The sequence below is a fragment of the Pseudophryne corroboree genome, chromosome 5 (genome assembly GCF_028390025.1).
Source record: "Pseudophryne corroboree isolate aPseCor3 chromosome 5, aPseCor3.hap2, whole genome shotgun sequence".
Taxonomy (NCBI): Eukaryota; Metazoa; Chordata; class Amphibia; order Anura; family Myobatrachidae; genus Pseudophryne; species Pseudophryne corroboree.
The window spans coordinates 244,693,977-244,719,117 of NC_086448.1; the positions used below are offsets into that span (position 1 = coordinate 244,693,977).

Here is a 25,141-nt window from a genome sequence, read left to right on the forward strand (position 1 = left end):
TTGCCTTGGGGGAGAAACATTTCTAGTTACGCCACTGAGGACACCCCTGATACCTAACCTGGATCTCCATATACCCTCTGTAATCTCTTTCTAGTCTCTGTTCCTGTTACTATGAGCTACAGTAGCTAGATAAAATAAGACAGATGCAGATGCAGAAACAGAAGCAGCAGCAACAATTTGTCATCGCCAGCACCAGCTCTAACCCAGGCGCCCTGATAGGACTACATTTCCCGGCAGCCACCGAGCCTCTCAAACCGGAAGTTGTCACTGTCTTGGCCTTACCATAAGGGATTCTGGGTAGGTTTGCCCTTCCTTTCCGGCTGCCGAGCCATCAGGTAATGGCTGTCCCGTGTGTACGCTAGGAGCCCATCCGCTTCCATCCCCTGTGTTCCCATGTGATCTGGTTATATGTGTGCGGGCGCCGGCCTCAGCACACTCTCCTCTCCCCGTCGCCGGCCAGTACAGGGCCTCCCGCCCGTGCTGAGCGGTGGGTCAGTGGTATCTGCCCCGGGAGGCCGCCGCCCTGCTGAGTGGCCCCGGTGTAATCCCCTAGTGGCGGGCGATTGGTGCGGTGCCTACACTCGGCAGTGCCGGCGGCTGCAGGAATGACAGACCCCTCTGTGCTATTTGCACGTAACCCGAGCTGTCAGCGGCCCCGGCAGCAGCGTGTTCCCGGGCTATGTGCCGGGGCTGGGGGACGCTGCTGCGGGTGGCTCCCATTGCAAGTGTATGTTCCCCGGCCTGTCAGATGATGGGCGGTGCTGCTTTCCATGAGTGTGACTGTGTGACAGGGCACTGGCATACTGTGGGCCTGCCATACTTATGCTGCTTGGTCGCCTGTGCCAGGGAATCGCATCTGTAAGTAATAAGTCTTCCTCTCTCCTAGTGCCAGCCAGCATGGGTGCCTACAAGTACATGCAGGAGTTATGGAGGAAGAAGCAGTCGGATGTTATGCGGTTCCTCCTGCGTGTCCGCTGCTGGCAGTTTCGCCAGCTCTCTTCTCTCCACCGTGCCCCGCGTCCTACCCGTCCAGACAAGGCTCGCAGACTGGGCTACAAGGCCAAGCAAGGTGTGTATAATGTGACCTGGCGCTCTTGCTTTCTTCACCTGATGTAAACTTGGTCTCTAGGCACAGAGCTCTGTATGACATGCTGCACCTTCCCAACCCCAATGTCCTAGGCTCTGTATCCTCTGTAAATTGTGCACTCTGCTCTTCCAAAAGTATTAAGCAGTTTACTGGTATTTGAATCTGCTTTTAGAATTGCTTGGCATCCTGTTGCTAATCTTGTGTTAAACATGGTTATTAGTGCAGTCTGTATATCCCTGTTGCATTTCCCTTTAGCCCTCCATTTCTGCCTCTAGGCATTTCTCTTAAGCATCACTAAACATGCATACGTACTGGGTTTTTTTGCCCGGCTTGTATGCATAGCGATTATCACTGACATCGAAGGGGCTGAAAATTGCTCTGTGCATACACACGGAGCGATTTAAAAATAAATAAATAATAATTTCCTCATGCCCAGCGATGTCAGCAGGGGTGAATGGCTTTCCAATGTGGGATTTTGGATAAGGGATACTCAACCTGTATTTAATCGAAAGCATAGTACGTTATGAGCATGGCACGCTTTCCTTCAGTAGCCCGCATTACTGCTTCAGTTTTCCTGGTAGCACAGTACTGCAGAATGTCTGCTCGATGAATATCCACACAATGTAAGTCTCGTAATGCTGTATTTGCTTCCTCCCCAATAGGATATGTTATCTACCGTATCAGGGTTCGTCGTGGTGGCCGCAAACGCCCAGTGCCCAAGGGTGCAACCTACGGCAAACCTGTGCACCATGGTGTGAACCAGATTAAGTTTGCTCGCAGCCTACAGTCTGTTGCTGAGGTAAGGAACAAGTGTGTTGATGTTACATGACTTAAATTGCATTTCATCTTCAGTTGAAGAATAACAGTCTGTGGCTTTACCACCTGGTGGCAGTGGACAATTTGATTTTTTTAAATTCTTTAATTCGAGTGCTCACAAGTAGGTAAAAACAATGAGCAAAACAAGTGAGCTGTTCAGATAGAATGAATAGGTAGAACAGGTAATAGTGCATATCTGTGAGGTTGTGGGAAGGGGTATGGGGGGGGGGTTACAGAACTAGAAAATGTTGAGCGGAGAAATTAGAGAAACTGTTCCACATGTTGTAGATGAGATGTGAATAAACAACTAAAAAAACTCCTACAAGGAAGAGTAGGAGCAATGAAAGCATAACGTCCCATCGTGTATCGGTCAAATGAAAGGTGCTGGAAGCAAAGCTAAAGGGCTGCCTTGGTAAGAAAGCAAAGGGATCCATATGTGAGTAAACATTTGCTCTGCCATGGCAATAAGTAAAACTTTCTATCTGTGCTGTGACAAACTTGTGAGTGTAGGGCAGAGAGGGATGGAAGGGTTCTTCCAGGTATGAGCCACTGGGCTTTCAGCTTTGACTAGGATGTGGGACAACAATTTGATGGGAGGTTAACTTACAAAGAGCCAGTCTTTTGGTATTGGAGATTTAAACTGGGTATTTATGATTGTATAGATAGCAGTCAAAAAAGATTCAAGCACAGGACACGTCAATCAGACAAAAGCTAGGATAAACCGGAGGCCACAGTCCCTACAGCAGAGGGAAACATTTGGGGTGTAGTGCTAGCAGGTAAACATGTTTTCATCGCATTTGATGGGGTCCTGTAATTTTGAATCCATTTGTAAAGGAATGCACATTCGCATATTGACCGCCAACCCCCCAAAAGGCATGACTTTAAATAGGTTAAAGAACTTATCTGGTTGATGTAGACTGTGGCTGGCCATACTGGAGTCAAATCTTCTGGTCTCCAAGGTAGAGGAACATACCCCTGATCCCCTCACTCCTGTACTGAACTGGCGGCGTACTGACAGATGGGTTGGTTGCTGCTAACTGGCCCCTTCTGCTGTAGTGGTAACATGGTATGATGTTGAACCATGCTTTAAAAGTTCAATCATTTGACATTGGTCTGGACCTGAAGTTGTGCAGTATAGTTCTCAAAACAAGTAATGTGTATTTAATGCAGGTAAGCAGAAACTGGGCTCAACAAATTCTGCTCTGATTTCTGGAACGTTTATAGGGGGTGATTCGATTTGTTTTCCCTGGAGGCGCTTACTAGTATGGCCACAATGGAGCAATTCAATTGTTGCTGTGGGTGGACTAATTTCTGCTCAGTCTCATTAGTGGTGAGTGGAAATGTGTGAAGTCTGGTTTGGGCATTTAAAAAGAACTTTGGGTGCCCTAACCTGGACTTTAGAAGGGTTTAATCGTTTTATATGCGGTTAAATAGTCTATTTGGGTTTCAGCTCAGTGTTTACTGACCAAGTGGCTGAAAACATCAGAGGACTTTATCTTAGTGCCATTGTTGCGATATGATCTTTATATTCATCCCAAGGATTGTGTAACAGTGGGTAGTGCACTCTGTATATGTACATAAGCAAAAGTCTTTCTTTCTACGCTCCCTCAGCTCATGTATGAAGTGCATCCTTTCTGGCAAATGTAAATACATCTGTTGATTAAAAGTGAGTTAGTGTATTTGTCTACTCTGCGGCATGTGGGACTTGTGAGGAGGGCTTGAGAAACAGTAAAGTCTCATCTGCTAGGTCATTCTGTTATGGCTTCTGCCTTTATTCAGCAGAAGACTAGAACGGACACAATTCTGGTAAATGCAGTAAGTTTGTCTTATGTGGTTAGTGGACTCAGGCTAAATGGACAGTACACGGAATAGCTAAAGTGAAGATGGTGATTGCTTATTGTTAAAGCAGATATTTGAGATTTGCCTCATATCCCACGAGAGGGGGGCTCTCATGGCAGTTTCACTTAGGTGGTGTACAATGCTGTATTCTAAACTACCCTCTGCCCCCAACCCTGTATATTTTAAGATCCAGAGTAGTCCTTAACGGCTGATGGTCCTCCTAGTCTATTGATATGGTTGCTGAATTGGGCTTTGGAGCCTTACCCAGGAGATTAGGTCATGTAGTGAATTAAATGTGTAACCTACTTCTAAGACTGTATCCAACCCTGACCGGATTTGTGCAATGGCTTAATGAGTAACTTTTTAAAATGGTTTATTCCACAATTAATCTCTGAAAAGCATATTAGAGTACTATTACACCCAAACTGTAGAATTACTTATGAGCTTATTTATGAATCTGTTATACAGCAGATCTGTTTATAAAGTCCATTCTTAAGTTGAATTTACTCTCCACCCCCCATATCTCCAGCCCCAACCTGTCAGTGATGGAAGTGCTTAGATATGTTGTCATTACGTTTCAGGCACCGTTATCTGTACGAATACCATTAAAATGGTAATGCTGTACATAGAGAATATATATGTATTCCTGGCAGGTGGGACGCCGGCTGTCCGAATCCCAACATCTGCATCCCGACCGCCAGAATGCCAGCAGCGGGGCGATCTGTCAGTCCCTTTGCGGGTTCGCTGCGCTTGCCACAGGATCTATTCCTACTCTATGGGTGTCGTGGACACCCACGAGTGGGAAAAGCCCCTGTAAGCCGGGATTCTGGCGTCAGGGTCCCGACAGCTGGCGAATTGCCTCCCGTATATACAATGCCAATGTTCATACATCAATGGGACATATTGGTGGTCGAAGCTGGAACTTCTGAAAGGCAAGTCTGGGTCTTGCATGGGTTAGTGGAGTCATATAACCCATGCACGTCATTTAATCATACTGATTATGATGTAACGTGCTATTTTAGTCACAATTTGATCCAAAACAAATCATGTCTGTTAGCTATTGGGGGGGAGGGGGGAATTTCTGAATTTATCTACTGCCACTATTTTTGGTAAAGATGTGTTTCGTGGCAGACGCCATCTATGAAAGTAATAGGAAACAGATGTGTGGTAGTTTGTTTTTATTCCCCTCCTGGTTGAAACTGGGAAGACTGTGATTTGAAGGACTAAAATATAACTCCACTTTAACATTTAGTGCTTTGTATAAGATAAGTCTACATTGAAGGGCAGCTAAAATGGTGCATGACCTACTTAACAAAACATTCCCAGAAAGACTAAAATCTCAGTATGCATAGTTTGGAGAAGGGAAAGGGGGGACGTGATAGAAACTTTCAAATGTGTCAAAGGTTTTAACAAAGTCCAGGAGGGAAACATTCTTAAAATGAAGAGAAGTAATAGGACACGCACTGAGACTGGAGGGAGGCAGGTTCAGAGGAAATTTGAGGGAAAAATTACTTCACAGAAAGGTTAGTAGACAAGTAAAGTAGCCTCCCATGAGTGGTTGTAGAGGCTAAGACAGTAGAGCAATTTAAACATGCATGGGATAGACATAAGGATATCCTTACAAAGAAATAAGGTTTGTGATAAAATATGGTAAAAAAAAGGGGGGGGGGGCAGACTAGATGGTACAAGTGGTTCTTATTTGCCGTCAATTTCTGTGTTTCTGTTGCAGTTTTCTTGCTTTGCGATTACTAGTGACTGTTGCTAGACTTTCGTGAACAGATAAACAATGTGTTGGGACTGAACAATTAAGACCAGATTTTACTCTCTCCAGAAACATTACATTTTGTAGTTAAATGCAGCCAATTTTCAGCATGCTTTTGTCCTAACATACAGTGTGGTGTTTGGAGCTTTTTATTTTAGTAGACCCATTGATACACGATGACATGTCTGTATTTTCCAAATGGGTCGCGCACTTAAAAGCAGAATATTAGTTATGGGATTACCAGAAATTTCAAAGGCTTATGTGAGACACAAGAATAAAACACATTTCTTGGTTAAATATTAGCTTTAAGAGAAATCTCCTTACATAAACTGTAGTGACCACTAATTTACAAGTTGCTTTCTTACTGGTTTATCATTTAAGTTCACTCTTCTGTCCTAGAAAACGAACAAGGAACTGATCTGAGTGTTTAGAACCGGTCTATAACTAGTACCCACTGTAGTTTAGGGGTCAGTTTAATTAGAAGTGCTCTTGCATTGCTCTTTCTTGTATGGAGCATGTGCAGTGTGTACAGATCTGTAATATGCTAGTCTTGCATTGTAAATTTCCTTGTGTCTGCATGAGGCTGGAAGGTAGGATACCATTGCAAGCATTCTTATGGCATCGCAATGGAGTATGGCTGGTTCTTTGTGTTTAATTAAATTGCCCCATATGTCCCTGCTATAAATACTTATGTCATTTGTTTTACTAGGAACGTGCTGGTCGTCACTGTGGGGGACTAAGAGTTCTTGCCTCATACTGGGTAGGAGAAGACTCCACCTACAAGTTTTTTGAGGTCATCCTTGTTGACATTTTCCACAAGGCAATCAGGCGCAATCCAGACACCCAATGGATCACAAAGGCTGTGCACAAGCACAGAGAGATGCGTGGGCTGACATCTGCTGGCAAGAAGAGTCGTGGCCTTGGAAAGGGTCACAAGTTCCACCTGACCATTGGTGGATCCCGTCGTGCTTGCTGGAGAAGACGCAACACCCTTCAACTTCACCGTTACCGCTAAGTGGGATTGTACTTGTAAATTTGACAATAAAATGGTCCTTTGGATGCTGTGTTGTTGGAGTGTTCTTTGTTTTATCATCAAAGCAGACCTTTATTACAATCTGTAATCTAACCCATCAATACTCTCTTGGATAATTGCTTAAAATTGTTTTCTCTATAAAGTAGTAATTGGAACAGTTGATTGGGAATGACTCTTAAGGGGCAACTCAATTGCATGTAAAGCATGCGACCTGCTGTGGAAATGCTGGCAGCCACACATAGCATGCTCACCATCTCTTTACCTTGCCTCTACCCATAGGAGTGTGCAGTAAAAGAAGCAATGTATTAAATTGTCCACTTGGTGTACTAAGGATTTGACTGGCCCATTGTCACAAGTAATGAAGTATGAATTAATCACTATCACTTATTTGAGCTTGCATTTAGTGACATCTGAGACATGGGCTTTTTTTGTAAACATCCATTTCTCTAGCATCCATAAGGTATATTGGGGAAAATTAGTACGATGGGGGTATAGATGGGGTTCAAAGGAGCCAGTGCACTTTTTAATTTCTTCAACTGGGTGTGCTGGCTCCTCCCCTCTATGCCCCCTCCCACAAGCAGTTTAGAAAAAAGTGCCCTCAGGAGAGGATGCAGCTCCAGAGTTTTCTTATTTTTCTTGAAGCTTTTATTTTCGGTATGCTGTCTGGGCAACAGCATACCTGCACCGTGGGAGTTGGGGGACAGTCACCAGCCTTACAAGGTGCAGAGCTGCTTCCCCGCTGCAGGACCACCGTCCTGAGGGGTTGTTTGTTCAGCGGGGCACTGCGCTTTAGCTGTCACAGCCGCAGCATGTAGCACACCCTTAACACTGCATGAAGGTGACATCGGTGGTGAGTACAAACTGGGGGCCCCGCTAGGAATGTCGTCTGGTTCAAAGCGCGGCGTAAGGGATGCTCCCTGGGGGTTCCCGCTATGATCTCCCATGTGTAAACTGGCACAAAACTGCTTGACTAGCACTTGTGTGATGTTTTAAGCTGTTTAGGAGACTTTGCCAGTAAAAATATGTACAGCTCCGAGCCGGATTGGAGGTGGCAGAGCTTCCTCAGAGCAGGACTTGGGGTGTTTTGGCGCCTTCCTCTGCTTACAGCAGCCATCTATAGCACACACTCGGTGCTTCCTGCCTCACAGACACTCTGGAAACTGATACAGGGTGTAGAAAAGGAGGCGAGCTGCTTGTGTGTACTATCCTGAGGCTATTTAGGACTGCATTTATTAGTGTTTCTCTAACGTCCTAGTGGATGCTGGGGACTCCGAAAGGACCATGGGGAATAGCGGCTCCGCAGGAGACTGGGCACAAAGTAAAAGCTTTAGGACTAGCTGGTGTGCACTGGCTCCTCCCCCTATGACCCTCCTCCAAGCCTCAGTTAGATTTTGTGCCCGAACGAGAAGGGTGCAATCTAGGTGGCTCTCCTGAGCTGCTTAGAGTAAAAGTTTAAATAGGTTTTTTTATTTTCAGTGAGACCTGCTGGCAACAGGCTCACTGCATCGAGGGACTTAGGGGAGAGAAACGAACTCACCTGCGTGCAGAGTGGATTGGGTTTCTTAGGCTACTGGACATTAGCTCCAGAGGGACGATCACAGGCCCAGCCATGGATGGGTCCCGGAGCCGCGCCGCCGGCCCCCTTACAGATGCTGAAGCAAGAAGAGGTCCATAAATCGGCGGCAGAAGACTTTCCTGTCTTCATAAGGTAGCGCACAGCACTGCAGCTGTGCGCCATTGCTCTCAGCACACTTCACACTCCGGTCACTGAGGGTGCAGGACGCTGGGGGGGGGGCGTCCTGGGAAGCAATGAATTTACCTTAGTTGGCGAAAAATACATCACATATAGCTCCTGGGCTATATGGATGTATTTAACCCCTGCCAGTTTTCCAGAAAAAAGCGGGAGAAGAGCCCGCCGTGAAGGGGGCGGGGCCTATCTCCTCAGCACACAGCGCCATTTTTCCCACACAGCTCCGCTGGTAGGAAGGCTCCCAGAATCTCCCCTGCATCCTGCAACTACAGAAACAGGGTAAAAAAGAGAGGGGGGCACTTATTTGGCAAAATAACAGATATAAGCAGCTATAAGGGATAGACACTTATTGTAAGGTTGTCCCTATACATATATAGCGCTCTGGTGTGTGCTGGCAAACTCTCCCTCTGTCTCCCCAAAGGGCTAAGTGGGTCCTGTCCTCTATCAGAGCATTCCCTGTGTGTGTGCTGGGTGTCGGTACGTGTGTGTCGACATGTATGAGGAGGAAAATGATGTGGAGGCGGAGCAATTGCCTATAATGGTGATGTCACCCCCTAGGGAGTTGACACCTGAATGGATGGCCGTAATTAAGGAATTACGTGACAGTGTCGGCACGTTACAGAAAACTGTTGACGACATGAGACAGCCGGCAGCTCAGTTAGTGCCTGTCCAGGCGTCTCAAACACCGTCAGGGGCTATTAAACGCCCGTTACCTCAGTGGGTCGACACGGACACGGACTCCAGTGTCGACGGTGAAGAAACAAACGTATTTTCCAGTAGGGCCACACGTTACATGATCACGGCAATGAAGGAGGTTTTGCACATCTCTGATACTGCAAGTACCACAAAAAGGGGTATTATGTGGGGTGTGAAAAAACTACCCGTAGTTTTTCCTGAATCAGATGAATTGAATGAAGTGTGTGATGAAGCGTGGGTTACCCCCGACAGAAAACTGCTAATTTCTAAAAAATTATTGGCACTATATCCCTTCCCACCAGAGGTCAGGGCTCGTTGGGAAACACCCCCTAGGGTGGATAAGGCGCTCACACGCTTATCAAAACAAGTGGCGTTACAGTCTCCAGAAACGGCCGCCCTTAAGGAGCCAGCAGATAGGAGGCTGGAAAATATCCTTAAAAGTATATACACACATACTGGTGTTATACTGCGACCAGCAATCGCCTCAGCCTGGATGTGCAGTGCTGGGGTGGCTTGGTCGGATTCCCTGACTGAAAATATTGATACCCTGGACAGGGACAATATATTATTGACTATAGAGCATTTAAAGGATGCATTCCTATATATGCGAGATGCACAGAGACATTTGCACTCTGGCATCAAGAGTAAGTGCGATGTCCATTTCTGCCAGAAGAGGATTATGGACGCGACAGTGGTCAGGGGATGCGGATTCCAAACGGCATATGGAAGTATTGCCGTATAAAGGGGAGGAGTTATTTGGGGGCGGTCTATCGGACCTGGTGGCCACGGCAACGGCTGGGAAATCCACCTTTTTACCCCAAGTCACCTCGCAGCAGAAAAAGATACCGCCTTTTCAGGCTCAGTCCTTTCGTCCCCATAAGGGCAAGCGGGCAAAAGGCCACTCATATCTGCCCCGGGGCAGAGGAAGGGGAAAAAGACTACAACAGACAGCTTCTTCCCACGACCAGAAGCCCTCCCCCGCTTCTGCCAAGTCCTCAGCATGACGCTGGGGCCTTACAAGCGGACTCGGGCACGGTGGGGGCCCGTCTCAAGAATTTCAGCGCGCAGTGGGCTCACTCGCAAGTGGACCCCTGGATCCTGCAGGTAGTATCTCAGGGGTACAAATTGGAATTCGAGACGTCTCCCCCTCGCCGGTTCTTGAAGTCTGCTTTACCAACGTCTACCCCCGACAGGGAGGCGGTATTGGAAGCCATTCACAAGCTGTATTCCCAGCAAGTGATAATCAAGGTACCCCTCCTACAACAGGGAAAGGGGTATTACTCCACGCTGTTTGTGGTACCGAAGCCGGACGGCTCGGTGAGACCCATTTTAAATCTGAAAACCTTGAACACTTACATAAAAAGGTTCAAGTTCAAGATGGAGTCACTCAGAGCAGTGATAGCGAACCTGGAAGAAGGGGACTACATGGTGTCTCTGGACATCAAGGATGCTTACCTCCATGTCCCAATTTGCCCTTCTCACCAAGGGTACCTCAGGTTTGTGGTACAGAACTGTCACTATCAGTTTCAGACGCTGCCGTTTGGATTGTCCACGGCACCTCGGGTCTTTACCAAGGTAATGGCCGAAATGATTCTTCTTCGAAGAAAAGGCGTCTTAATTATCCCTTACTTGGACGATCTCCTGATAAGGGCACGGTCCAGAGAACAGTTAGAGGTCGGAGTAGCACTATCGCAAATAGTACTACGACAGCACGGATGGATTCTAAATATTCCAAAATCGCAGCTGATTCCGACGACACGTCTGCTGTTCCTAGGGATGATTCTGGACACAGTACAGAAAAAGGTGTTTCTCCCGGAAGAGAAAGCCAGGGAGTTATCCGACCTAGTCAGGAAACTCCTAAGACCAGGCCACGTGTCAGTGCATCAGTGCACAAGGGTCCTGGGAAAGATGGTGGCTTCTAACGAAGCGATTCCATTCGGCAGATTCCACGCAAGAACTTTTCAGTTGGATCTGCTAGACAAATAGTCCGGATCGCATCTTCAAATGCATCAGCGGATAACCCTGTCTCCAAGGACAAGGGTGTCTCTCCTGTGGTGGTTACAGAGTGCTCATCTCCTAGAGGGCCGCAGATTCGGCATTCAGGATTGGGTCCTGGTGACCACGGATGCCAGCCTGAGAGGCTGGGGAGCAGTCACACAGGGAAAAAATTTCCAGGGCTTGTGGTCAAGCATGGAAACGTCACTTCACATAAATATCCTGGAACTAAGGGCCATTTACAATGCCCTAAGTCAGGCAAGGCCTCTGCTTCAGGGTCAGCCAGTATTGATCCAGTCGGACAACATCACGGCAGTCGCCCACGTAAACAGACAGGGCGGCACAAGAAGCAGGAGGGCAATGACGGAAGTGGCAAGGATTCTTCGCTGGGCGGAAAATCATGTGATAGCACTGTCAGCAGTGTTCATTCCGGGAGTGGACAACTGGGAAGCAGACTTCCTCAGCAGACACGATCTTCACCCGGGGGAGTGGGGACTTCACCCGGAAGTCTTCCACATGATTGTAAACCGTTGGGAAAAACCAAAGGTGGACATGATGGCGCCTCGCCTCAACAAAAAACTGGACAGATATTGTTCCAGGTCAAGGGACCCTCAGGCAATAGCTGTGGACGCTCTGGTAACACCGTGGGTGTACCGGTCAGTGTATGTGTTCCCTCCTCTTCCTCTCATACCAAAAGTACTGAGAATCATAAGAAGGAGAGGAGTAAAGACTATACTCGTGGCTCCGGATTGGCCAAGAAGGACTTGGTACCCGGAAATTCAAGAGATGCTCACGGAAGACCCGTGGCCTCAACCTCTAAGACAGGACCTGCTCCAGCAGGGACCATGTCTGTTCCAAGACTTACCGCGGCTGCGTTTGACGGCATGGCGGTTGAACGCCGGATCCTGAAGGAAAAAGGCATTCCGGATGAAGTCATCCCTACCCTGATCAAAGCCAGGAAGGATGTAACCGTACAACATTATCACCGTATTTGGCGTAAATATGTTGCGTGGTGCGAGGCCAGGAAGGCCCCTACGGAGGAATTTCAACTGGGTCGATTCCTGCATTTCCTGCAAACAGGACTGTCTATGGGCCTCAAATTAGGGTCCATTAAGGTTCAAATTTCGGCCCTGTCGATATTCTTCCAAAAAGAACTAGCTTCTGTTCCTGAAGTTCAGACGTTTGTCAAGGGAGTACTGCATATACAGCCTCCTTTTGTGCCTCCAGTGGCACCTTGGGATCTCAATGTAGTGTTGGGATTCCTAAAATCACATTGGTTTGAACCACTCACCACTGTGGACTTGAAGTATCTCACTTGGAAAGTGGTAATGCTGTTAGCCCTGGCTTCAGCCAGGCGTGTATCAGAATTGGCGGCTTTATCCTATAAAAGCCCTTACCTAATTTTTCATACGGACAGGGCAGAATTGAGGACTCGTCCTCAATTTCTCCCTAAGGTGGTTTCAGCATTTCACTTAAACCAACCTATCGTGGTGCCTGCGGCTACTAGGGACTTGGAGGATTCCAAGTTGCTGGACGTAGTCAGGGCCCTGAAAATATGTTTCCAGGACGGCTGGAGTCAGAAAATCTGACTCGCTGTTTATCCTGTATGCACCCAACAAGCTGGGTGCTCCTGCTTCTAAGCAGACGATTGCTCGTTGGATTTGTAGTACAATTCAGCTTGCACATTCTGTGGCAGGCCTGCCACAGCCAAAATCTATAAAAGCCCATTCCACACGGAAAGTGGGCTCATCTTGGGCGGCTGCCCGAGGGGTCTCGGCTTTACAACTTTGCCGAGCAGCTACTTGGTCAGGGGCAAACACGTTTGCTAAATTCTACAAATTTGATACCCTGGCTGAGGAGGACCTGGAGTTCTCTCATTCGGTGCTGCAGAGTCATCCGCACTCCCGCCCGTTTGGGAGCTTTGGTATAATCCCCATGGTCCTTTCGGAGTCCCCAGCATCCACTAGGACGTTAGAGAAAATAAGAATTTACTTACCGATAATTCTATTTCTCATAGTCCGTAGTGGATGCTGGGCGCCCATCCCAAGTGCTGATTGTCTGCATTACTTGTACATAGTTATTGTTACAAAAATCGGGTTATTGTTGTTGTGAACCATCTTTTCAGAGGCTCCTTCTGTTATGCTGTTAACTGGGTTCAGATCACAAGTTGTACGGTGTGATTGGTGTGGCAGGTAATGAGTCTTACCCGGGATTCAAAATCCTTCCTTATTGTGTACGCTCGTCCGGGCACAGTATCCTAACTGAGGCTTGGAGGAGGGTCATAGGGGGAGGAGCCAGTGCACACCAGCTAGTCCTAAAGCTTTTACTTTGTGCCCAGTCTCCTGCGGAGCCGCTATTCCCCATGGTCCTTTCGGAGTCCCCAGCATCCACTACGGACTATGAGAAATAGAATTATCGGTAAGTAAATTCTTATTTTCTCTAACGTCCTAGTGGATGCTGGGGACTCCGAAAGGACCATGGGGATAGCGGCTCCGCAGGAGACTGGGCACATCTAAAGAAAGCTTTAGGACTACCTGGTGTGCACTGGCTCCTCCCCCTATGACCCTCCTCCAAGCCTCAGTTAGATCTCTGTGCCCGAACGAGAAGGGTGCACACTAGGGGCTCTCCTGAGCTTCTTAGTGAAAGTTTTAGTTTAGGTTTTTTATTTTCAGTGAGATCTGCTGGCAACAGGCTCACTGCATCGAGGGACTAAGGGGAGAAGAAGCGAACTCACCTGCGTGCAGAGTGGATTGGGCTTCTTAGGCTACTGGACATTAGCTCCAGAGGGACGATCACAGGCCCAGCTTGGATGGGTCCCAGAGCCGCGCCGCCGGCCCCCTTTACAGAGCCAGAAGGCAGAAGAGGTCCGGAAAATCGGCGGCAGAAGACGTCCTGTCTTCAACAAGGTAGCGCACAGCACTGCAGCTGTGCGCCATTGCTCTCAGCACACTTCACACTCCGGTCACTGAGGGCGCTGGGGGGGGCGCCCTGAGACGCAATAATAAACACCTTGGATGGCAAAAAATGCATCACATATAGCTCCTGGGCTATATGGATGCATTTAACGCCTGCCAAAATACATAAAAAAAGGGAGATAGGCTCCGCCCCCTTATCGGCGGCCTTATCTCAGCACACTGGCGCCATTTTCCCTCACAGCTCCGTTGGAGGGAAGCTCCCTGGCTCTCCCCTGCAGTCACTACACTACAGAAAGGGTTAAAAAAGAGAGGGGGGCACAAATTAGGCACAGTATTAACTATACAGCAGCTATAAGGGGAAAAACACTTATAATAAGGTTATCCCTATATATATATATATATATATATATATATATATATATATATATATATATATAGCGCGCTCTGGTGTGTGCTGGCAAACTCTCCCTCAAGGGCTAGTGGGGTCCTGTCCTCTATCAGAGCATTCCCTGTGTGTGTGCGCTGTATGTCGGTACTTTTGTGTCGACATGTATGAGGAGAAAAATGATGTGGAGACGGAGCAGATTGCCTGTAATAGTGATGTCACCCCCTAGGAGGTCGACACCTGAGTGGATGAACTGTTGGAAGAAATTACGTGACAGTGTCAGCTCTGTATAAAAGACAGTGGTTGACATGAGACAGCCGGCTACTCAGCTTGTGCCTGTCCAGACGTCTCATAGGCCGTCAGGGGCTATAAAGCGCCCGTTACCTCAGATGGCAGATATAGACGCCGACACGGATACTGACTCCAGTGTCGACGGTGAAGAGACAAATGTGACTTCCAGTAGGGCCACACATTACATGATTGAGGCAATGAAAAATGTTTCTCTATCGTCCTAGTGGATGCTGGGGTTCCTGAAAGGACCATGGGGAATAGCGGCTCCGCAGGAGACAGGGCACAAAAAGTAAAGCTTTAGGATCAGGTGGTGTGCACTGGCTCCTCCCCCTATGACCCTCCTCCAAGCCAGTTAGATTTTTGTGCCCGGCCGAGAAGGGTGCAATCTAGGTGGCTCTCCTAAAGAGCTGCTTAGGAAAGTTTAGCTTAGGTTTTTTATTTTACAGTGAGTCCTGCTGGCAACAGGATCACTGCAACGAGGGACTTAGGGGAGAAGAAGTGAACTCACCTGCGTGCAGGATGGATTGGCTTCTTGGCTACTGGACATCAGCTCCAGAGGGACGATCACAGGTACAGCCTGGATGGTCACCGGAGCCTTGCCGCCGGCCCCCTTGCAGATGCTGAAGTAAGAAGAGGTCCAGAATCGGCGGCAGAAGACTCCTCAGTCTTCTAAAGGTAGCGCACAGCACTGCAGCTGTGCGCCATTTTCCTCTCAGCACACTTCACACGGCAGTCACTGAGGGTGCAGGGCGCTGGGAGGGGGGCGCCCTGGGAGGCAAATGAATACCTATTTTGGCTAAAAATACCTCACATATAGCCTCCGGAGGCTATATGGAGATATTTAACCCCTGCCAGAATCCGTTAAGAGCGGGAGACGAGGCCGCCGAAAAAGGGGCGGGGCCTATCTCCTCAGCACACAGCGCCATTTTCCCTCACAGAAAGGCTGGAGGGAAGGCTCCCAGGCTCTCCCCTGCACTGCACTACAGAAACAGGGTTAAAACAGATAGGGGGGGCACTAATTTGGCGATATGCTTATATATATATATTAAGATGCTATAAGGGAAAACACTTATATAAGGTTGTCCCTATATAATTATAGCGTTTTTGGTGTGTGCTGGTAAACTCTCCCTCTGTCTCTCCAAAGGGCTAGTGGGTCCTGTCCTCTATCAGAGCATTCCCTGTGTGTGTGCTGTGTGTCGGTACGTGTGTGTCGACAGGTAGGAGGACGATGTTGGTGAGGAGGCGGAGCAATTGCCTGTAATGGTGATGTCACTCTCTAGGGAGTCGACACCGGAATGGATGGCTTATTTAGGAAATTACGTGATAATGTCAACACGCTGCAAGGTCGGTTGACGACATGAGACGGCCGACAAACAATTAGTACGGTCCAGACGTCTCAAAAACACCGTCAAGGGTTTTAAAACGCCCGTTTACTTTAGTCGGTCGACACAGACAGGGACACTGAATCCAGTGTCGACGGTGAATAAACAAACGTATTCCTTATTAGGGCCACACGTTAAAGGCAATGAAGGAGGTGTTACGTATTTCTGATACTACAAGTACCACAAAAGAGGGTATTATGTGGGATGTGAAAAAACTACCATAGTTTTTCCTGAATCAGATAAATTAAATAAAGTGTGTGATGATGCGTGGGTTCCCCCCGATAGAAAATTATGGGCGGTATACCCTTTCCCGCCAGAAGTTAGGGCGCGTTGGGAAACACCCTTTAAGGTGGATAAGGCGCTCACACGCTTATCAAAACAAGTGGCGGTACCGTCTATAGATAGGGCCGTCCTCAAGGACCAGCTGACAAGGCTGGAAAATATAATAAAAAGTATATACACACATACTGGTGTTATACTGCGGCCAGCGATCGCCTCAGCCTGGATGTGCAGAGCTAGGGTGGCTTGGTCGGATTCCCTGACTAAAAATATTGATACCCTTGACAGGGACAGTATTTTATTGACTATAGAGCATTTCTATATATGCGAGATGCACAGAGGGATATTTGCACTCTGGCATCATGAATAAACGCGATGTCCATAACTGCCAGAAGATGTTATGGACACGACAGTGGTCAGGTGATGCAGATTCCAAACGGCACAGTATGGCCGTATACAGGAAGAGGACTTGTTTGGGGTCGGTCCATCGGACCTGGTGGTCACGGCAACTGCTGGAAAATCCACCGTTTTTTACCCTAAGTCACATCTCTGCAGAAAAAGACACCGTCTTTTCAGCCTCAGTCCTCTCGTCCCTATAAGATCATATCTGCCCAGGGATAGAGGAAAGGGAAGAAGACTGCAGCAGGCAGCCCATTCCCAGGAACAGAAGCGTTCCACCGCGTCTGACAAGTTCTCAGCATGGCGCTGAGACCGTACAGGACCCCTGGATCCTACAAGTAGTATCCCGGGGGTACAGATGGGAATGTCGAGACGTTTCCCCTTCGCAGGCTCCTGAAGTCTGCTTTACCAAGTCTCCCTCCGACAAGGAGGTAGTATGGGAAAAAATTCACAAGCTGTATTCCCAGCAGGTGATAATTAAATTACCCCTCCTACTACAGAAAAGGGGTATTATTCCACACTATATTGTGGTACTGAAGCCAGAAGGCTAGGTGAGACTTATTCTAAAAATTTTTTTTTGAACACTTACAAAGGTTCAAATTAAGATGAAGTCACTCAGAGCAGTGATAACGAACCAGGAATAAGGGGACTATATAGTGTCCCGGGACATCAGGGATGCTTACCTCTATGTCCCAAATTTGCCCTTCTCACTAAGGGTACCTCAGGTTCGTGGTGCAGAACTGTCACTATCAGTTTCAGACGCTGCCGTTTGGATTGTCCACGGCACCCTGGGGTCTTTACCAAGGTAATGGCCGAATTGATGATTCTTCTTCGAAGAAAAGGCGTCTTAATTATCCCTTACTTGGACGATCTCCTGATAGGGGCATAGTCCAGGGAACAGTTGGAGGTCGGAGTAGCACTATCTCGGATACTGCTACAATCAGCACGGGTGGATTCTAAATATTCCAAAATCGCAGCTGATCCCGACGACACGTCTGCTGTGCCTAGGGATGATTCTGGACACAGTCCAGAAAAAGGTGTTTCTCCCGGAAGAGAAAGCCAGGGAGTTATCCGAGCAAGTCAGGAACCTCCTAAAAACAGTGCATCATTGCACAAGGGTCCTGGTAAAAATGGTGGCTTCCTACGAAGCAATTCCATTCGGCAGATTTCACGTAAGAACTTTTCAGTGGGATCTACTGGACAAATGGTCCGGATCGCATCTTCAGATGCATCAGCGGATAACCCAATATCCAAGGACAAGGGTGTCTCTCCTGTGGTGGTTATAGAGTGCTCATCTTCTAGAGGGCAGCAGATTCGGCATTCAGGATTGGATGCTGGTAACCACGGAGCCCAGCCTGAGAGGCTGGGGAGCAGTCACACAAGGAAAAAATTTCCAGGGAGTGTGATCAAGTATGGAGACTTTTCTCCACATAAATATACTGGAGCTAAGGGTAAATTTATAATGCTCTAAGCTTAGCAAGACCTCTGCTTCAAGGTCAGCCGGTATTGATCCAGTGGGAAAAACATCACGGCAGTCGCCCACGTAAACAGACAGGGCGACACAAGAAGCAGGAGGGCAATGGCAGAAACTGCAAGGACTTTTCGCTGGGCGGAAAATCATGTGATAACACTGTCAGCAGTTTTTCATCCCGGGAATGGAAACTGGGAAGCAGACTTCCTCAGCACGACCTCCACCCGGGAGAGTGGAAACTTCATTGAGAAGTTTTTTCCACATGATTGTAAACCGTTGGGAAATACCAAAGGTGGACATGATGGCGTCCCGTCTGAACAAAAAACGGGACAGGTATTACGCCAGGTCAAGAGACCCTCAGGCAATAGATGTGGACGTTCTGGTAACACCGTGGGTGTACCAGTCGGTGTATGTGTTCCCTCCTCTGCTTCTCATACCTAAGGTGCTGAGAATTATAAGACGTAGAGGAGTAAGAACTATACTCATGCCTCCGGATTGGCCAAGAAGGACTTGGTACCCGGAACTTCAAGAGATGCTTACAGAGGTCTTATGGCCTCTGCCGCTAAGAAGGGACTTGCTTCAGCAAGTACCATGTCTGTTCCAAGACTTACCGCAGCTGCGTTTGTCGGCATGGCGATGGAAAGCCGGATCCTAAGGGAAAAAAGGCATTCCGGAAGAGGTCATTCCTACCCTGGTCAAAGCCAGAAAGGAGGTGACCGCACAACATTATCACCACGTGTGGCGAAAATATGTTGCGTGGTGTGAGGCCAGGAAGGCCCCACAAAGAAATTTCAACTCGGTCGTTTCCTGCATTTCCTGCAAACAGGAGTGTCTATGGGCCTCAAATTGGGGTCCATTAAGGTTCAAATTCGGCCCTGTAAATTTTCTTCCAGAAAGAATTGGCTTCAGTTCCTGAAGTCCAGAAGTTTGTCAAGGGAGTATTGCATATACAAACCCCTTTTTTGTGCCTCCAGTGGCACTGTGGGATCTCAACGTAGTTCTGGGATTCCTCAAATCACATTGGTTTAAAACCAGTCAAATATGTGGATTTGAAGCATCTCACAAAAAAAGTGACCATGCTCTTGGCCCTGGCCTGGACCAGGCGAGTGTCAAATTGGTGGTTTTTTCTCAAAAAAGCCCATATCTGTTTGTCCATTCGGACAGGGCAGAACTGCGGACTCGTCCCCAGTTCTCTCCCTAAGGTGGTGTCAGTGTTTCACCTGAACCAGCTTATTGTGGTGCCTTGCACCTACTAGGGACTTGGAGGACTCCAAGTTGCTAGGAGTTGTCAGGGCCCTGAAAATATGTTCCAGGACAGCTGGAGTCAGAAAATCTGACTCGCTGTTTATACTGTATGCACCCAACAAGTTGGGTGCGCCTGCTTCTAAGCAGGCGATTGCTCGTTGGATTTGTAACACAATTCAACTTGCACATTCTGAGGCAGGCCTGCCACAGTCTAAATCGGTTAAGGCCCATTCCACAAGGAAGGTGGGCTCATCTTGGGCGGCTGCCCGAGAGGTCTCGGCATTACAACTCTGCCGAGCAGCTACGTGGTCAGGGGAGAACACGTTTGTAAAATTCTACAAATTTGATATCCTGGCAAAAGAGGACCTGGAGTTCTCTCATTCGGTGCTGCAGAGTCATCCGCACTCTCCCGCCCGTTTGGGAGCTTTGGTATAATCCCCATGGTCCTTTCAGGAACCCCAGCATCCACTAGGACGATAGAGAAAATAAGAATTTACTTACCGATAATTCTATTTCTCGGAGTCCGTAGTGGATGCTGGGCGCCCATCCCAAGTGCGGATTATCTGCAATACTTGTACATAGTTACAAAAATCGGGTTATTATTGTTGTGAGCCATCTTTTCAGAGGCTCCGCTGTTATCATACTGTTAACTGGGTTTAGATCACAAGTTGTACGGTGTGATTGGTGTGGCTGGTATGAGTCTTACCCGGGATTCAAAATTCCTCCCTTATTGTGTACGCTCGTCCGGGCACAGTACCTAACTGGCTTGGAGGAGGGTCATAGGGGGAGGAGCCAGTGCACACCACCTGATCCTAAAGCTTTACTTTTTGTGCCCTGTCTCCTGCGGAGCCGCTATTCCCCATGGTCCTTTCAGGAACCCCAGCATCCACTACGGACTCCGAGAAATAGAATTATCGGTAAGTAAATTCTTATTTTTACACATTTCTGATAATACGAGTGCCACCAAAAAAAAGGGGTATTATGTTCGGTGAGGAAAAACTACCTGTAGTTTTCCTAAATCTGAGAAATTAAATGAGGTGTGTGATGATGCGTGGGTTTCCCCCGATAACAATTTCTAAAATGTTATTGGCATTATATCCTTTCCCGCCAGAGGTTAGGGTGCGTTGGGAAACACCCCCTAGGGTGGATAAAGCGCTCACACGCTTGTAAGGGCTCTATCCTCTCCTGAGATGGCCGCCCTTAAGGATCCTGCTGATAGAAAGCAGGAGGGTATCCTAAAATGTATTTACACACATACTGGTGTTATACTGCGACCAGCAATCGCCTCAGCCTGGATGTGCAGTGCTGGGTTGGCGTGGTCGGATTCCCTGACTGAAAATATTGATACCCTAGATAGGGACAGTATATTTTTGCCTATAGAGCATTTGAAAGATGCATTTCTATATATGCGTGATGCACAGTGGAATATTTGCCGACTGGCATCAAGTCTAAGTGCGTTGTCCATTTCTACCAGTAGAGGGTTATGGACACGTCAGTGGTCAGGTGATGCGTATTCCAAACGGCATTTGGAAGTATTGCCTTATTAAGGGGAGGAGTTATTTGGGGTCGGTCTTTCAGACCTGGTGGCCACGGCAACAGCTGGGAAATCCACGTTTGTACCCCAGGTCGCCTCTCAACATGAGAAGACGCCGTATTATCAGGCGCAGTCTTTTCGTGGATAAGCGGGCAAAAGGTTCCTCATTTCTGCCCCGTGACAGAGGGAGTGGAAAAAGGCTGCAGAAATCAGCCAGTTCCCAGGAACAGAAACCCTCTCCCGCCTCTGCCAAGCCCTCAGTATACGCTGGGGCTTTACAAGCAGAATCAGGCACGGTGGGGGGGGCCCGTCTCAATGAATTTCAGCGCGCAGTGGGCTCACTCGCAAGTAGACCCCTGGATCCTTCAGGTGATATCTCAGGGGTACAAATTAGAATTCGAGACGTCTCCCCCTCGCCGTTTCCTAAAGTCGGCTTTACCGATGTCTCCTTCTGACAGGGAGACAGTTTTGGAAGCCATTCACAAGCTGTATTCCCAGCAGGTGATAATCAAGATACCCCTCCTGCAACAGGGAACGGGGTATTATTCCACACTGTTGTGGTACCGAAGCCGGACGGCTCGGTGAGACCGATTCTAAATCTAAAATCTTTGAACACTTACATACAGAGGTTCAAATTCAAGATTGAGTCACTCAGAGCAGTGATTGCGAACCTGGAAGAAGGGGACTACATGATGTCTCGGGACATCAAGGATGCTTACCTTCATGTCAAAATTTACCCTTCTCACCAAGGGTACCTCAGGTTTATGGTACAGAACTGTCACTATCAGTTCAGACGCTGCCGTATGGATGGTCCACGGCACCCCGGGTCTTTACCAAGGTAATGGCCGAAATGATGATATTCCTTCAAAGGAAGGGAATTTTAGTTATCCCCTACTTGGACAATTCCCTGATAAGGGTAAGATCCAGGGAACAGTTGGAGGTCGGTGTAGCACTATCTCAGGTAGTGTTGCTGCAGCACGGTTGGATTCTCAATATTCCAAAATCGCAGCTGGTTCCGACGACTTGTCTTCTGTTCCTAGGGATGATCCTGGACACAGTCCAGAAAAAGGTGTTTCTCCCGGAGGAGAAAGCCAGAGAGTTATCCGAGCTAGTCAGGAACCTCCTAAAACCGAGCCAAGTCTCAGTGCATCAATGCACAAGGGTTCTGGGTAAAATGGTGGCTTCCTACGAAGCAATCCCATTCGGCAGATTCCACGCAAGAACTTTCCAGTGGGACCTGCTGGACAAATGGTCCGGGTCGCATCTTCAGATGCATCAGCGGATAACCCTGTCACCAAGGACAAGGGTGTCCCTCCTGTGGTGGTTGCAGAGTGCTCATCTTCTAGAGGGCCGCAGATTCGGCATTCAGGACTGGGTCCTGGTAACCACGGATGCCAGCCTGCGAGGCTGGGGAGCAGTCACACAGGGAAGGAATATCCAGGACTTATGGTCAAGCCTGGAGACATCACTTCACATAAATATCCTGAAGCTAAGGGACATTTACAATGCTCTAAGCTTAGCAAGACCTCTGCTTCAAGGTCAGCCGGTGTTGATCCAGTCGGACAACATCACGGCAGTCACCCACGTAAACAGACAGGAGGGCAATGGCAGAGGGCAATGGCAGAAGCTGCAAGGATTCTTCGCTGGGCGGAAAATCATGGAATAGCACTGTCAGCAGTATTCATTCCGGGAGTGGACAACTGGGAAGCAGACTTCCTCAGCACGACCTCCACCCGGGAGAGTGGGGACTTCACCCAGAAGTCTTCCACATGATTATAAACCGTTGGGAAAAACTCGACAGGTATTGCGCCAGGTCCAGGGACCCTCAGGCAATAGCTGTAGACGCTCTGGTAACACCGTGGGTGTACCAGTCAGGGTATGTATTCCCTCCTCTGCCTCTCATACCCAAGGTACTGAGATTGATAAGATGGTGACGAGTAAGCACTATATTCGTGGCTCCGGATTGGCCAAGAAGGACTTGGTAACCGGAACTTCAAGAGATGCTCACGGAGGATCCGTGGCCTCTACCTCTAAGAAGGGACCTGCTCCAGCAAGGACCCTGTCTGTTCCAAGACTTACCGCGGCTGCGTTTGACGGCATGGCGGTTGAACGCCGGATCCTGAAGGAAAAAGGGCATTCCGGATGAAGTCATCCCTATCCTGATCAAAGCCAGGAAGGATGTAACCGCAAAAACATTATCACCGCAATTGGCGAAAATATGTTGCGTGGTGCGAGGCCAGTAAGGCCCGACGGTGGAAATTCAACTGGGTCGATTCCTACATTTCCTGCAAACAGGAGTGTCTATGGGCCTAAAATTGGGGTCCATTAAGGTTCAAATTTCGGCCCTGTCAATTTTCTTCCAAAAAGAACTAGCTTCAGTCCCTGAAGTTCAGACGTTTGTAAAAGGGGTACTGCATATACAGCCTCCTTTTGTGCCTCCAGTGGCACTTTGGGATCTCAATGTAGTTTTGGGTTCCAAAAGTCACATTGGTTTGAACCACTTAAATCTGTGGAGTTGCAATATCTCACATGGAAACTGGTCATGCTGTTGGCCCTGGCCTGGGCCAGGCGCGTGTCAGAATTGGCAGCTTTATCCTGAAAAAGCCCTTATCTGATGTTCCATTCGGACAGGGCGAAATTGAGGACTCGTCCTCAGTTTCTCCCTAAGGTGGTTTCAGCGTTTCACCTGAACCAACCTATTTGTGGTGCCTGCGGCTACTAGGGACTTGGAGGATTCCAAGTTGTTGGACGTAGTCAGGGCCCTGAAAATATATGTTTCCAGGACGGCTGGAGTCAGAAAATCTGACTCGCTGTTTATCCTGTATGCACCCAACAAGCTGGGTGCCCCTGCTTCTAAGCAGACGATTGCTCGTTGGATTTGTAGTACAATTCAGCTTGCACATTCTGTGGCAGGCCTGCCACAGCCAAAATCTGTAAAAGCCCATTCCACACGGAAAGTGGGCTCATCTTGGGCGGCTGCCCGAGGGGTCTCGGCTTTACAACTTTGCCGAGCTGCTACTTGGTCAGGGGCAAACACGTTTGCTAAATTCTACAAATTTGATACCCTGGCTGAGGAGGACCTGGAGTTCTCTCATTCGGTGCTGCAGAGTCATCCGCACTCTCCCGCCCGTTTGGGAGCTTTGGTATAATCCCCATGGTCCTTTCGGAGTCCCCAGCATCCACTAGGACGTTAGAGAAAATAAGAATTTACTTACCGATAATTCTATTTCTCATAGTCCGTAGTGGATGCTGGGCGCCCATCCCAAGTGCGGATTGTCTGCATTACTTGTACATAGTTATTGTTACAAAAATCGGGTTTTTTGTTGTTGTGAGCCATCTTTTCAGAGGCTCCTTCTGTTATCATGCTGTTAACTGGGTTCAGATCACAAGTTGTACGGTGTGATTGGTGTGGCTGGTAAGAGTCTTACCCGGGATTCAAGATCCTTCCTTATTGTGTACGCTCGTCCGGGCACAGTATCCTAACTGAGGCTTGGAGGAGGGTCATAGGGGGAGGAGCCAGTGCACACCAGATAGTCCTAAAGCTTTCTTTAGATGTGCCCAGTCTCCTGCGGAGCCGCTATCCCCATGGTCCTTTCGGAGTCCCCAGCATCCACTACGGACTATGAGAAATAGAATTATCGGTAAGTAAATTCTTATTTTTACTGTGATGAGCTGACAGTCTCACTGGGGCTGTGCAGCTCAGGGTGTGCTGGTATTATCCCTCTGTGTCTCCTCATGTACAGTAGGGCATGCTTGCATTATCACTGTTTTTGTACTTACTGTGAAAATGGGTAAGCACAAGCTGTGCAATATGTCACACCAGATTCTCTCCATTATCTTTCCTGTGAGCAAAGCAGTCAATCTTCACAAATTAGTGAAGTGGTTGGGGGAGAGTGTCCAGAGCCCCACTGGTTAGGGTCTCTTAAAACTATGTCATCCCAACTCACTACTAATGCGCAGAAAACCCTGCTTCTGCAACAAGCTGTTGCAGATTTAGCTGCTAGGGCTAATGCACAGCCCCCCCCTCATGCAGGTCCCCAGAAGCGTGGTTTACCTGCGTTGCTCTCTGATACAGATGATATACAAGATGATGGGGATGACCTGGATCCCATTAGTGGGGATCCTGGTTTCACTCAGGGTATTGAACCCCTCATTTTGGCTGTAAGGGATGTGTGAAAGCTCCCTCTAGAGGACGCTGCATCACAGCAGTCTGTTTTCTTTGTATCCAATGTAATTTTTCCTGATTCTCGAGAGTCAGATGA

At 48.2% G+C, this 25,141-nt stretch overlaps 1 protein-coding gene across 1 annotated transcript; it reads left to right on the forward strand.

The window, feature by feature from the left end:
* The first annotated feature begins 260 nt into the window (after positions 1-260).
* On the forward strand, positions 261-6,568 carry RPL15 (ribosomal protein L15). Its single transcript, XM_063922216.1, has 4 exons — positions 261-335; positions 887-1,069; positions 1,750-1,886; positions 6,214-6,568. Exons 2-4 carry the CDS (start codon positions 898-900, stop codon positions 6,517-6,519), a joined length of 615 nt encoding a protein of 204 aa, XP_063778286.1. The 5' UTR covers positions 261-335; positions 887-897; the 3' UTR covers positions 6,520-6,568.
* Positions 6,569-25,141: the final 18,573 nt, after the last annotated feature.